This window comes from Dermochelys coriacea, chromosome 13, assembly GCF_009764565.3.
Source record: "Dermochelys coriacea isolate rDerCor1 chromosome 13, rDerCor1.pri.v4, whole genome shotgun sequence".
Taxonomy (NCBI): Eukaryota; Metazoa; Chordata; order Testudines; family Dermochelyidae; genus Dermochelys; species Dermochelys coriacea.
In genome coordinates this window covers 6,432,839-6,446,003 of record NC_050080.1, presented here as the reverse complement: position 1 = coordinate 6,446,003, position 13,165 = coordinate 6,432,839, and the positions used below count along the sequence as shown (strand labels likewise).

The window sequence follows — 13,165 nt, the reverse complement described above, 5'->3', positions numbered from 1 at the left end:
AAGGTGTTTGAGAAGCTTAGAACTAACTGAGCTTATCAGCTCCAGGTGTGTCAATCTCTGAAGGGAAATTCCACTCTGCCAATGATGCTGGCTTCACCTGTCGTCTTCTCCCATGAGTATCTTTGTGGTTTTTCTCATGAAGCCTCTTGTGAATGGAAAATCCTCTCTGACCTAGGCCATAGCAAGGCACCTTCCACAGAGGCACTTGAAAAGCATGACAATTTTGTAAAAAACCTAAATTTTTTTTGGTTGAAAATAAAAATTTTGAAAATCTTCTATTGCAAACTTGGAAAATGTTATCTGGCTCTAACCTTCAAATCCCACTCCCAAAATGCACTTGATACTGATGGGAAATGGCTAGGGGAGAAGGTTGCTAATATAAATGAATTCAATGTTTTTAACGATCAGGAACCAGCTAAGCCAGACAATGTAAATGCATGCTCTTCTTGCTGCTAGTGTCATCCCTTCCTATTGTTGATTTTAGCTTGTTGCATCTTGTTTAAATTAGACCATCTATGGTTTTGCATCCGATGAAGTGAGCGGTAGCTCATGAAAGCTTATGCTCAAATAAATTTGTTAGTCTCTAAGGTGCCACAAGTACTCCTTTTCTTTTTATAAAAGCTCTTTGTGTACTCGATAGGAACCTCTATAAACATACATTAATACATTCATTAAAAAAGAAATTGACTGGTGGTGTGGAGGGCCAGTATTTACATCTTCCTTGCTGTTACAGTTGGTGGTAAAAAAATGTTTTGTTTTTCATGAAAAGCTGAGAGGGAAACTGGAAAAAAAAATTTTCACTTAAATATCTTGTGGATTTTTTCAGGTTTTCATTGTTCTTTGCCTGAAGCTCTGCAAAAATATTGAGGAATTGGAAATTTTGTCAAAAGCCTTTGTGTGTTGGTGGTTTTAATTTTCTTTTATGAAACAAGTTTCAGTGCAAAGTTTAACAGGTTCTACTGGCTAGTTCAGTGCTGAAGAGGGGCTGTGTAGGGTACTGTAAGGGTCCCTGCACTAGCCCTACAGGGTATGGCTGCACGGCAGCTGGGAGCTGGCTCAGAAGCCAACACCAAAGGCTTAGTGCAGGCCTCTGCGGAACCATGGATCTGGGTTTATGCAGATCTAGTGGCTTCCATTCCTGTGCACCTGGCCTAGAGGAGCTGCAGTGGCTAGTCCAGCCTATCCAGTAGTAGTGTTATTGGGCCAGCCCAAGAATCAAAAAGTTTGTATTTCTGTAGGACCTACGTAAATGACAATTGGTTTTACTTTAATATTTCTCAGGAATAAAATTGTGGGTTTAAAATGTTTAAAATAGTTTACTGGGGATGAGATCTGGATTTTACCCCCCAGAGGCCTGTAACATTTTGAAGGCCCTATCCTGCAAGGTGCTGAGTGCCCTTAACTCCCATTGAACAAGGAAAGCAAAGGATCAGGGTCTTAGACAGTGCACATATATGGCCTAAAGCACTATAGTTATAATTGTCCTTTGATTGCACTTCTCCCTTCCTTGTGTTGCCCAGAGAACCGACAAGCTCATGATCTCCTGTCACCTTCCCTGTGCGGCCATGCATCATGCTGTTGCCTTTCTACCTAATGAGAGCTTTGGTGAGAGAGAGAGGAAACAAATTGCTTTGAAAACCCACAAAACATCTTCTGAGTAGGGGAAGAAGAGAGGAATCACAAGAAAGTCCTCGCTGGCACCGGGGCAGAAAGTGATACATAAAGAGATGCTTGCTGTCAGGCATTGATTATTCAAAACCTGAAGGAGCCGGGGTGAGATTGTCTGGCAGTGCAGGAAGGCAGATGGAGGAAACCGCTCACCGAGCAAGTCCTGCAGTGACATGATTGAAACCAATAGCCTCCCCCATGAGGAGGTGCTTTGCTCTACCTTCGTCATCCATCTTGTGAAGCAGAAGGCATTGCTGAGAGAGGGCTGATTGCAGTGTAGAGGAATTGGGTACTAAGCGCTATATGCTAGCGGGACTGCTCATATCACTCTGCAGCCAGCCTCTTCCATACTGTGGTGTTGTTTTGACGCAGGCGAAATGGGTTGAGTGAAGTTGCCCAACATAGCCCTGGCGAGTGGGAGCGAATAGTCTGTGTGTATCCATGTTAGCAGGTGTGCAGATTCCCCAGGATGTTCTGAGGCAGGAGCAGCAGAGGGAGTCAGCATTTGTGCAATTGTAGGCTGTTTTTATAGCAACTTCTGGCTTTTTGAATTGCTAGTTCCCTAAGCCCCCAAAGTACGATAATTGCTCATTCAGCAGTGGCAGAGTCAGGCAGCACACAGAGCTATTCCCAGGGCTTGAGTTTGTGGAGCAGGCATCTCTGACCTACAAACCATAAAGCACTCAGACCAAGGATCTGCCAACATTAGGGAAAGACTCCCACTGACTGGGTTTTGGATCATAAGCCACAGCACGGGTTCAGGAGCTTGCACTGCAGGTCTGTTCATCTGTCTGCATCATGAATGGTGTAGGATTGAAGCCCAGGGTCCACGCAGACCTGGATGTTGATCTGAATTTTGTCACTGTCAATGTTTTAGTTGTACAAGAGTCTCAATCCCGTTCCCGGAGTTTTGCTTTGAGTTTAGGTTTGAACAGGCATTGAAAGCAGGCAACACCTTCAATTTTGAATCCGAATATTCCTCTTCTTTTCAACCCTGCTCAGGAGACAAGCCAAAACAAAAAACTATCCAAATGCGTCCCTGGTGTAACGTCAGTGAAGTTATGCCAAGAATTAACTTGGCCCTCATCTCTGGACTGCCGGCGCTACAAGCGCAATCAGGTGTGTGATTATAAAGCTGCGTCCCTTCTGCTCCATCATCACAACAATTGCAATGTCATACAATCTGTGCTTTGAAGAGTGTTCACTGAATAATGCTTCTCTTGTGGGCATAAAGTGTGGACTTGTTTCAATTCTTTCCCTCCCCTTATATTGTTCCAGAGACCTGAGAGAGGCGCTGGGTTATTCTGATGTAGCTGTGTTTTGACTTTTATTGTGATGATTGGGAATTTTTTTTTATTTTATTTTCAAAAACCCAGGCAATTCTGAATTCAGAATTGGCAATTTTGCTGATGATACTTACACTGCAGCAGACAAGAACTGCATTACCTGTACTGGCTTCACAGTGCTGAGAAAGGATTAAAAAAAATGTTGTTTAAATCAAGCAGATGTAAAGAAACACGGGGCCAAAGTCTGCTCTGTTAGCTGTGTTGAAACTAGTGATGGTCCTGGAGGCTGAATGGCTCATCGTAGACGGCATCATTACATTACCTGTCAGTGAGCCCCTCAGTCCAGTCTTAGGGTGATCACTGCTAGGTGTGAGAGGGGAGCATTCACTCTTCTGCCTATTTATCAGCACGGGAGCCAAATTAGTCCATGCAGTAAGTGTGGTTTTGTTTATGTGGTTAGACATAAAGTGCCTTTTCCTCTCCATATAGGACCAGGACATCATGCTGTGTCACCGTTCCTTCTTGTTTGCCTGCATAACCTTGGCAAGTCATGTCATAGGACACGTGCATGGTCAAGGTAAGCAAGGGTTCTCTGATCACTTTTAATATTGGCATTGGATACAGTAATTTAGGGAGTGACTGTCACCTGAGCTAAGCTAACAGATCTAGTTGGTCCAAGGCCCTGTACTCAACTTCATCACATTTCTGGGTTTGTTTGTAACACAATAACTTTTGAACACTGCACCGGATCAAAGGGGGTGTGTGCGTGTGTGTGTTGGGGAGGATTTCAATCTGGGGTTCAATTTTGATCCTTTATACAGAGAGACCCAAAGGATGGAATTTGGAACTGGGGTCAAATCCAATACAAACCACTTCTGTTTTGGATATCTGGAAGTACTGACCCAGAATCCCAAAATGTAGCCCCAGAAAGATGACATTTGATACGAGAGGCCCCAAATCTTAAAGGCAGGCACAGCAATGGGGAGGGCTGAAAGGGAATGTTCTTCCTCTGTCCACACTGGAGAAGGTAACCCTGTCCTAACCCCCTGCAGGACTTTGGTTTTGTTTTAAGAATGGGACTAAAACTGGTATAAACCATCAGCAGCTAAAATGCTGACTACGTCCAAATTACACTGGCAGTTTGCAAGGTTTCCTCGTCAGTGCAGATTCCTGTTATTTCAATGCCAGCTAAATTGCTCTTTACAGTGACATCCAGAACCGGGTGTCTGATTACCAGAGCTCTCCCCCGTTTCCTGCAAACAAAGGTCAGCATTAAAAAAAAATGCCAAGGTGACTTGCTTTGTGGCATCTCACTTTTAACAGCTGCGGTTGGGTTTGCAGGCCTGGTGGTTACACAAATCCTCTTCTTTATTTTTCCTTGTAAAGTGAAAAGTTTTGAAGAAAATACAGAGAGACAAAGATGAAACCAATTTTCCACCAAACAAGAGTCCAGGGCAAACTAACAGTAAATATGCCTCAGAGAAAACAGGCAATGTTATGAAACATAAGAGAATATTTAAGCTGAGGACTGGGATAATAGCTATATAGCAGATCAAATGGAAGCATGCTAGACAGATCTATCTAAAGAGTCAGAAGAGAGGTCATGAGTTAGCTTCATTGCCTTCATCTTTATTTTGGTCAAATGTCCCTGTCATCTCTGACAGACTCTGTTAATATTTATGCTTCTGAACATAAGCCATCAAAGTTTAGGGAGGCTGATGTTCAAGGCAATGAGTGTGATGTCCTAGTAGCTCTTATCAGTAGCTCTTATCAGTGACTGAGAGACATAAACCCAACTATTAGAAAGACTTGATAGGTCTATGGAATCCTGCATCGATATTTACTGCCCCAGCTCAGTTCTGGTTTTCCTTCTTTCTTTGTGTCAGATCAATAACAGGGCAGCCTTAGACAGATCACTCCTAACCTAGCATTGGTCAGGTCACCTCAGCCTCCATAACAGGTGGTGGATTACATTGATGTTATCTACAGTCCAAGTTCTGAGCTCTGCATAACTGCCAGAGTAAACAAGTTGCATGCAGGCTAGGTCTACACTGCAGCAGGGTGTAAGCCTCCCAGCCCAGGTAGACAGATCTACGTTATAGGGCTCAAGCTAGCATGCTAAAAATAGCTGCCTTGGACCAGTGGTGTCATGATTAAAAAAAAGTGGGTAAATTAACTCTGTGTTCCACACAGGGCAATGGCAGGGTGGGTACTCAGGCGTGAAGAAGTGCCCTTAGTTTGAATTGGGTTTAAGCTAGAATGACATCGGGGGTGAAAACCAGAAGTGCCGTGAAAATGCATTTGTGGCGCTCATTTTCACACGCAGAGTGATCACACACCACCAGCATTTGCTTATCACAGGAGAGCAGGGGTGAGTAAACGCTGTGTTCCCCAAGTGAGAAGTGAAGGGCGTTTACTCATAACTATGCTATTGGTGTGGATGTTGCAGCTTGGACTGCAGCTGTGGCTCTCAAGCCCAGGGGGTCGGGTGGGCTTGAGATCCTAAGCTACAGCTCACATCGTGAGTCCCCTCTGCTGTCTTTTGCAAGCTAGGTCAAGCCCTGTTAGCATGAGTCTGGTTACCCAGGCGGGGAGGCTCACGTCCAGTTGCAGTGTAGACACACCCACCAGTGCCAGTGCTAGTCCATTGCGGGGTCTAAGCAGGAATATTTTGGGGGGCCCCCCCACAAAACATACTCATTAATAGGGTGCCCCCTTGAGCTGCTCGGGGTCCAAAGCAATAGCTTAGTTTGCTTGTGCCTAGAGCCAGCTCTGATACCCACAGTGGTCTGTTCTGAAGTCACCTTCTAGGGATTTAGGTGGCAGTGGGATTAGACCAGTGGATCTAAGCAGTTGCATCCCACCCTTGAACCTGTCCTTCAGTCCCCTCTCAACAAGGCTGTGGGAGACTGCTGTGAACTGTGCTGTGACATGCAGGGAGCATGAAGGTCTCCTGTGTAGTCTCTTTGCACCTTGCCCCTTTTAGCAGCAGGTCCATGCTGGTTCTACTGTGTTCAGAACCTCCTGGATAAGTGGTTAGTTCTTGGGTTTCTTGGAAGGTGGCAGTCTGTCCGGATTTGAAAGGACATATATCCATGCTGTGTACCTGACAATCCTCCAAGGCTTCCATTTAGACCCTGGCCGTAAGTCCACGTCAATTGGAGAGCAAGGTTACGATATCAGAGTGCATGTAGAACCCAGAGCAGACAGACAGTGGGGCTTTCAGGGAGCTGGAACTCATTTGCATCCAGAATATAACAGCTCTTTAGAGAGTCTTGTCCTTCTCATATTCATCTGCGGGCATTCTGGCCTTTTTAACTTTTGGGATCCTAGCATTAGGGCTGAAAAGCTGGATGGCACGTGTCCATCAGAAGACAGCTCCCTGTTTCATCACGCTATGAATCCATCATTGTTCCATTCTCTTTCCCCATTTCTGCTTAGATTTGACTCTGGGTCTGGTCCTTCCAAAACTCTCTGCCCTGCTCTTTAAAAGACAGGGTGCGGGGGAAGGAAAAAAGACTTTTCATTTCCTCCGTTTTGTTTTTGCCTGGGTCATATGTGAATCTGAGCCTTGTTTTCCTAAAATAGTTGTCTGCTAGCCGAGACGTTTTCAGGAAGTTTCTGAATCAAAAGGTTAAGGTGCAGATGTTGGGCTGAAACAAGTAGGACCTCATTGCCTAAATCATTGCTAGCTGCTGCTTTGTGTTTTGGGTTGTGACTATCCAGTAAAAGCTGGCAGAAGGCATCTGAGTGGAAGATATGTTCAATCCAAGTGGGCACTCACGATAGTGCCATTCAATGGGAGGCTTTTCCCTACAAGCAGAGTTGGTCAGTTCTGAACATTGAACCTCCGGGTGTTTATAAGTTTACTACCATTAAACACAAAGTAGGGGAGGGGAAAAGGGTTTCTAAATGGTTTCTAAGGAATAGTCAAACTCCTTGACTTTGATGATTTGTCCAGGCTGTGTTTTGCTCCTCAAGAATGTTGTTCATTGTTGACTTTTATCTTTTAGGGCCTACATTTTTTAGGGGGTCTCTCTGTCTTTGCACATTTTGCAAATGCTGATGTGTATCTGTATTTGCAAAAGAGTGAATGGTCACAGCAACTGCTGATTCTATGCACAATGCAGCATTTGTGCATTCACTTACCAGTTTTACATGTGCAAATGCTGCTTTTTAAACTGTGCATCTGCAACTGCGCTCCTAATTTTTGCATGAAGTTACGACAATTGCATGTGCAACTCTGGTAGTCATGCATGCAAATAACCATAATAGGCCATTTGCATTCTTAAGTTACCAGTTTGCCTTGCAATCATAGTGATTACAAATGAAATGAGCAATTGTTTCCACATTTTTGCTGCACATTTTTGAAAATGCAGTCGGTGGACACACTCCCATGTTGAATTTCATGGGTGCAATTAGGGAAACCTACTGAAAAGGTTGCTTTTAATTTGTATGTTATATTCAGGTGGAGAGACTATAAATCTGCCTGGTTTACACCCTACATCCAATCAAATAGAGGTATTTTGTAGCTATATTTCAGCTAAGAGTCATCATCATTTAAAAGGTTTCAGAGTAGCAGCCGTGTTAGTCTGTATTCGCAAAAAGAAAAGGAGTACTTGTGGCACCTTAGAGACTAACAAATTTATTAGAGCATAAGCTTTCGTGAGCTACAGCTGATGAAGTGAGTTGTAGCTCACGAAAGCTTATGCTCTAATAAATTTGTTAGTCTCTAAGGTGCCACAAGTACTCCTTTTCTTTTTGCATCATTTAAAAGAGTAACATGAGTTAGGGATCTAGTTGGAAGCTAGGGAATCTCTCTGAAATGGAGATTTGAAGGGAATGGGTGTCAGGAATCAGGGCCTGCATCAGAGCCAGGCTGTGGCAACCTAACGAGCACAGCTGCCCTGTAATAGGCTGCCTGATTGGCTATGCCACCTGATTGGTGGGAAGAGTCAGCAGACCAGCTCTTAAGCCCAGCAGCAGCAAGCAGCAGTTTAGTGGCTGCTCAAAGCATTTGTCTGTGGCTGAAGTGGCTCCGGGACCTCCTTGTTCCTGTCTGGAACCCAGCCCCACCCCTGCCTGGCCTCACTCCGGGAAACCTGGTTCTAACACTCGGCTCTGATTCTTGGCCTCTGATTTGGCTGTGACCAGTGGGTCTGGCTCTGGGCTCCACTCCTGGCTATCGACTCCTGTTCCAACCACTAGGCATGACTGCCCATGTCCCAGTCACAAGACTGTGGGCATGTGCCCAACACATTATAAGTCTTGCTTCTTTCTCCCTGCCTGCAATTCATTTTCTTCTGCATTTGCTGATTGTTCGCTGCCTCCCTGCAGCAGCAGGAGGTTTTGAGGCTGGTACAAGCTGGAGCCTGCTGCCTTCAGAATTATAGTCCTGTCAGGGGTTGTTACTTGCCCTTGATCAGGTTATGTATTTTTTTAACATCTGGCCTCGGAACTGTCTGGGAAACTCTCTCTGCAGAATTGTGGAATACAGAATCTCTGGGACTGTTGTACTCCTTGGCAGCTCACGTCTTACGGGTGTGTCATTTGATACCTTTCGCCTTGTTGATGTCATCCTGTTTGATGCAGTCCTAATTCCAAGACGTTTGGTGGTACGCTATGGGGAAGCCTGCACCTTGAGCCAGGAGTGTAATTCGCAGCTCGAGGAGACACACCCATGCTAGCTCTGATCCAGCTAGCTGCCTTGAGTAGAATCCCATCCGAGATGCTAGGTGCATGCTCGGGGCCGTTAGCTCTGCCCGCCACCCTGGTTATGCTCCTTGCTCGCAGTATAGATGTTACACTCTGGTCTTGCAGGCCAACTAGTGCAAAAGCCCTGGATCCACTTTGGTCTTTGTTGCCTGTATGATCTAGCAGGTGCTGAGATGGCCACACAACTATCCTTGCCCTCCTTGTCACTTGCGCTGCTCTGCTTATCGGTAATAACTAATGGAGGGTGTCTTGCTCAGTAAATTGCTAGTTATGGTAAACTCCTTAACGTCATGGCCGGTCTGAGCCGTGACAACAGACGGATTCTCCATTAGATGAAAGGAAGGAAAACTAGCTACGTGGAACCTGCTCCTCCAGAATGATGGGGATTGACGGATCCATCTGAAAAGCAGACAGGTGGCGAGTATGCTTGGACGGTGTACTGCTTGCCACAGGTGCCTCTGGACCTAACACAAGTGATGTTTCTGCTTTTTTCTTCCAGGGCCAAACCGGTTGAAACTAACCGTCCTCTCAGAAGACAGGCTACAGATGAAATGGAAAGAAACAGAAGGGAACATCAGTGGGTACAAGGTTCAAGTGAAGCCCATGGCAGGTATGTCCTGCTGGGATCTGGATTTGACTCTGCAAAGGATACGGGTTTCAGGAGCCAGCTAGCGCACATCTAGGGGCAGGGGGACGTGGGTTTGACTGTCAATAAGCTCACTGTTAGCACTGTGCTGCCAAGTGGGGTGAGGCTGCTGATGCTTTCTGTGATGATCTGAATAATCTTCATCCATTAGTGACCCTAGAACCTCCTGGTCCCCTTCACAACCTCCTCCCAGGGCTGCTGAAGCAGCAGCATCTCTGGTTGGGATTTTCAAAGCAACCGAAAGGAGCCCGGCACCCAATTTCCACTCAAAACTCAGGAAAGTTAAGCTCCTAACTCCCTTAGGCACCACTGGGAATCTCGTACTTTAAGGGTACTGCTTTTTCACCAGGTTCTTGAAAGCTCTATGGGGTATCTGTGTTTTATCTTGTGCTTCCAGGGGGGGAATGTCTGACCTACTTTCTGTCCATATTTACAACCTGTGTATTTCATCAGGGGTTTGGAGCATCATTTGCACACAGTCTCTTGGCTTGTCCATGCACTCTAATTTCCTGGAATGCTTTGTGTTTCTAGATAGTCATGTCAAAGCAATGGGGGAGCAGCTCTTTACCAGTGTCCTGCATACTAATTCCAGGTCCTGAGGTCTCGAATCAGTTTCTGCATATAAATACAGTCCCTGAGTGACTGGCAAGATTTAGTGTCCTGTTCCAGAAGATCCCCAGAACCCCTTGAAATTACAGCAGAAACATACATTACGTACTGATTTTGTCATCCCTGGAAAGGGCGGTGCTCACTTTGACACTACCTTGTCTGCTGACAATGCCGTGTATGGTGCCTTACATTTTTGTATTACTCTGATGTGCAGGGCACCTTTCTCTGCAGCCCTGATGGTTTTACATGCATTCAGTCCACTAAAATAAGAGTAAAATCTCATACAAGGGCACACACAGCTCAAATTCAGACTTTTAACTCCCTCCTCCAACAGAAAAAATCCATCTAATTCTGCTGCCCCTTTTGGTAGAGGTTTTGCGGGGGTGGATTTTGTAGAATTCCCAGGCTCCAGAAGACCAAACTGGGGAGCAGATTCCAGAGCTGAGGACCCTTCATGGGCAACATCCATCCATCTACTGCTCTATTATGCCAAGGGATTTTAGTCAAGAACTTCTGCTGATCACAGTGGTGTGGTGCTGTCCCTGGCTATGTCACTGAAGGGCCTTGCAGCGAGGCAGAGGAGGGTAGCTATCAGTGAGGAATGCATGCATGCACACCTGTTGTTGGATGGGCTTTCACCAACCCTGCTTCTAACTCTGCAAGCACCTGTTTACTCAGCTGGAGTTGAATGTTTATCACTTCCCCATCCCCAGTTACAACCAGGGCTGCAATGTGCAATGGGGATGGTCAGAATTCCAGTGATCTAGGAAATTCCCTTCTCACAGACATTCACTGCTACATGCCTAAGGCTTTTCCTAGCGCTCAGATTTAAAGAGTAATTTCTGGACCTTAAAGAAGACATCAGTTCATAAGCTTAAGGGTCAGAAACCTGTCAGTCGTAGTTTCAGACGTGTGGATCTTTCAACTCAGTCAGTCACAGACTAGCAGTCCAGGGAGCAGTTGTCTCTTTCTCTCAATGTCTCCCTTCCTCTTGGTTTTGTGACTACCAACTCCACTCAATCAGCCTCATCACAGATGCCTCATTATAGTTCAAGCGAGCATGGGTTTGTTTCGGAGCCAGAATACTCCTTCCTTTCTTCCCTTAGGCTTATTTGAATTGCCAATTGAGATCTTTCCAGGAACTTCAGACCTTTCATTCCCTATCGGGCAGGGGTAAGATGCTGCTGTGATCCTGGATGGTAAATGAGGCCTTACTCCAGGGCCACAATGGGAGAATGATGGGCACAGGCAGCACAGTCAAGATAATCAGTCGCGCCAATCAGACTTTCTGCTCACAGAAAACATGTTACCACTCCCCTCCCACCCCTCATCTCCTCTCTCCCCCTTACATGCATTTGGCTACGGCTTTGGACAGTTAATCCATAGATGCTGTCTCCTCTGTTCTGCTGCTTCTTGCCATGTTGGTTCAGTAGGGACATGTCCACAGAAAGGTGGCAGCTGCCCAGATGCAAAGGTCCAGCTGAAATATCGTGCATCGCTAGCTGGCGGAGGCAATATTCCTCCAGCAGTTCCAACGGAGGGATATTACAGTGATGGGACGGAGTTCTACAGCATAGCAAGTTGTGTTGCTTTAAGTCACAAATTCCTGCAGCAAGGGGAAGAATGATTGAGCCTGCAAACTAACCCTAGGGGAAATGCCGCCTCAGATAGAAGCCCTTAGCAATGTCACTGCTCAGCTCCTGTCTTAGACTGATGGGTTGTGGCCACCTCAGCCTTCGGTCACCTGTGAAGCTGCTCTGGGCAACCCGCGTTTCTATGTGCTGCCACCAAACAACTGACAGCTTCAGTAGCAATAGCGCAGCTGGCAGCTACTGCCAGGCATATGACAGTAATAGAGATGCCGTGGACTGTTCGATTTGTCAGTGCCCTGGGGCCTCCCCTTTTTACTCAACTTCTCTGTCTCTCCATCCATCCATTCATCCCTGGACAGCAGCGTCACAAGCTAGCACAGCAGCAAGCCAGGAAGATTTTCCCACTGGCTCTTTTCCATTATGTTTGATGGTTTGAAATTAATCAAAACATTTTCCTCCATCCCTACCAAGTACCAATGGCATCTGTGCTTGTGTAGCAGCTAAGCATGTGTTGGGGATTTTGTGAGATCTGGTCACAGGCTCTGTGAAACCTAGGCTAGCCCTGCTGACAGAAGGCGTCACTTCCAGAAATGGCCTCTGTCTGGATAGAGCAACTGAATCAGAGAAATGGGGTTTGCTCAGATAGCTGGGGTGAAAGTGACAGAGAGAGAGGAGGGATGATCCACTGGTTAGGGTACCACCAATTGGTTCAGAAGATCTAGGTTCAGTTCCCTGCTTTGCCACAGACTCCTTGTGTGACCGTGGCCATGTCACTTAGGCATAAACTTTCAAAAGTGGCACTTAGTTTTGAGTGTCCAAATTTTAGACTCAATGGTTCTGATTTCCAGAGGTGCCAGACACCAACAGCTCCCAAGAAAACCAAGGACAGGGGTGGGTGCTCAGCAGAGATGGGCAGGAAATGGTTTTCTTGTACCGGGAAATTTTTTTTTCTTTTCCCAAAATAATTTCCCATCATGAATGAGGAAGAAAAATCGAAATCTCAAATTTTCATGAACTAAAATAAAATGAATCAGTTTGGATGAATTGATACATTTTGCTTAGACAATTCTGAAAGATTTTGTTTCAATTTGAACTATTTTTTATTTAACTCCAATTTCAAAACAAAAAGTCACTTCCAACAAGGACACCAGAATTTGTTGTTTAGAAAATATCAAACCAGGAAGTTCTAACAAGTTTTGAAACGTTTCAACTTTTTTGGGTAGAGAAATGGATCAAAACTGACTCTTTCCCACAAGCAGTTTTGGTTTCAACAAACCAATATTTTTTGGATGGGAAATCAGCTAACTGAAAAATTCCTGACCTGCTGTGGTGCTCAGCACCTTCGAAGAGCCCCTGCCCCAAAGTGTACAAAACTGGACACTCAAAATTAGAAGTCAATTTTGCACATTTGGGCCTAACCTCTCTGGGCCTCATTCCCCGAGCTATACAATAGAGATAAGGGCACTGCTCAACCTGCCGGGGGCATTGCAAGGATGTATGTATACACTAAAATTGAGAGGTGCTCATACACTCCAGTAAAGGGGCTGTGTAAGTACCTTGGATTGGTAGATGAGTGCTGCCTGGTCTACATTCGATTAGTCTGAAGGAATTTGCAAGAGCTGAGCTGGCCTGTGTCCTGCAGTTGAGAC

General features: G+C 45.6%; 1 protein-coding gene across 2 annotated transcripts in view; it reads left to right on the top strand.

Moving 5' to 3' along the window:
* The window catches only part of COL20A1 (collagen type XX alpha 1 chain), a 91,152-nt gene that overhangs the window by 1,355 nt on the left and 76,632 nt on the right, over positions 1-13,165 (top strand). The window contains exons 1-3 of one of the 2 annotated variants that reach the window (XM_043496183.1): positions 2,564-2,787; positions 3,444-3,531; positions 9,169-9,279. In XM_043496183.1, coding sequence (XP_043352118.1) covers positions 3,456-3,531; positions 9,169-9,279 — 187 coding nt within the window. In that variant the 5' untranslated portion in view covers positions 2,564-2,787; positions 3,444-3,455. Of the gene's footprint in view, positions 1-2,563; positions 2,788-3,443; positions 3,532-9,168; positions 9,280-13,165 lie in introns of those variants that run through there. The other variant, XM_043496182.1, reaches the window with a different exon arrangement.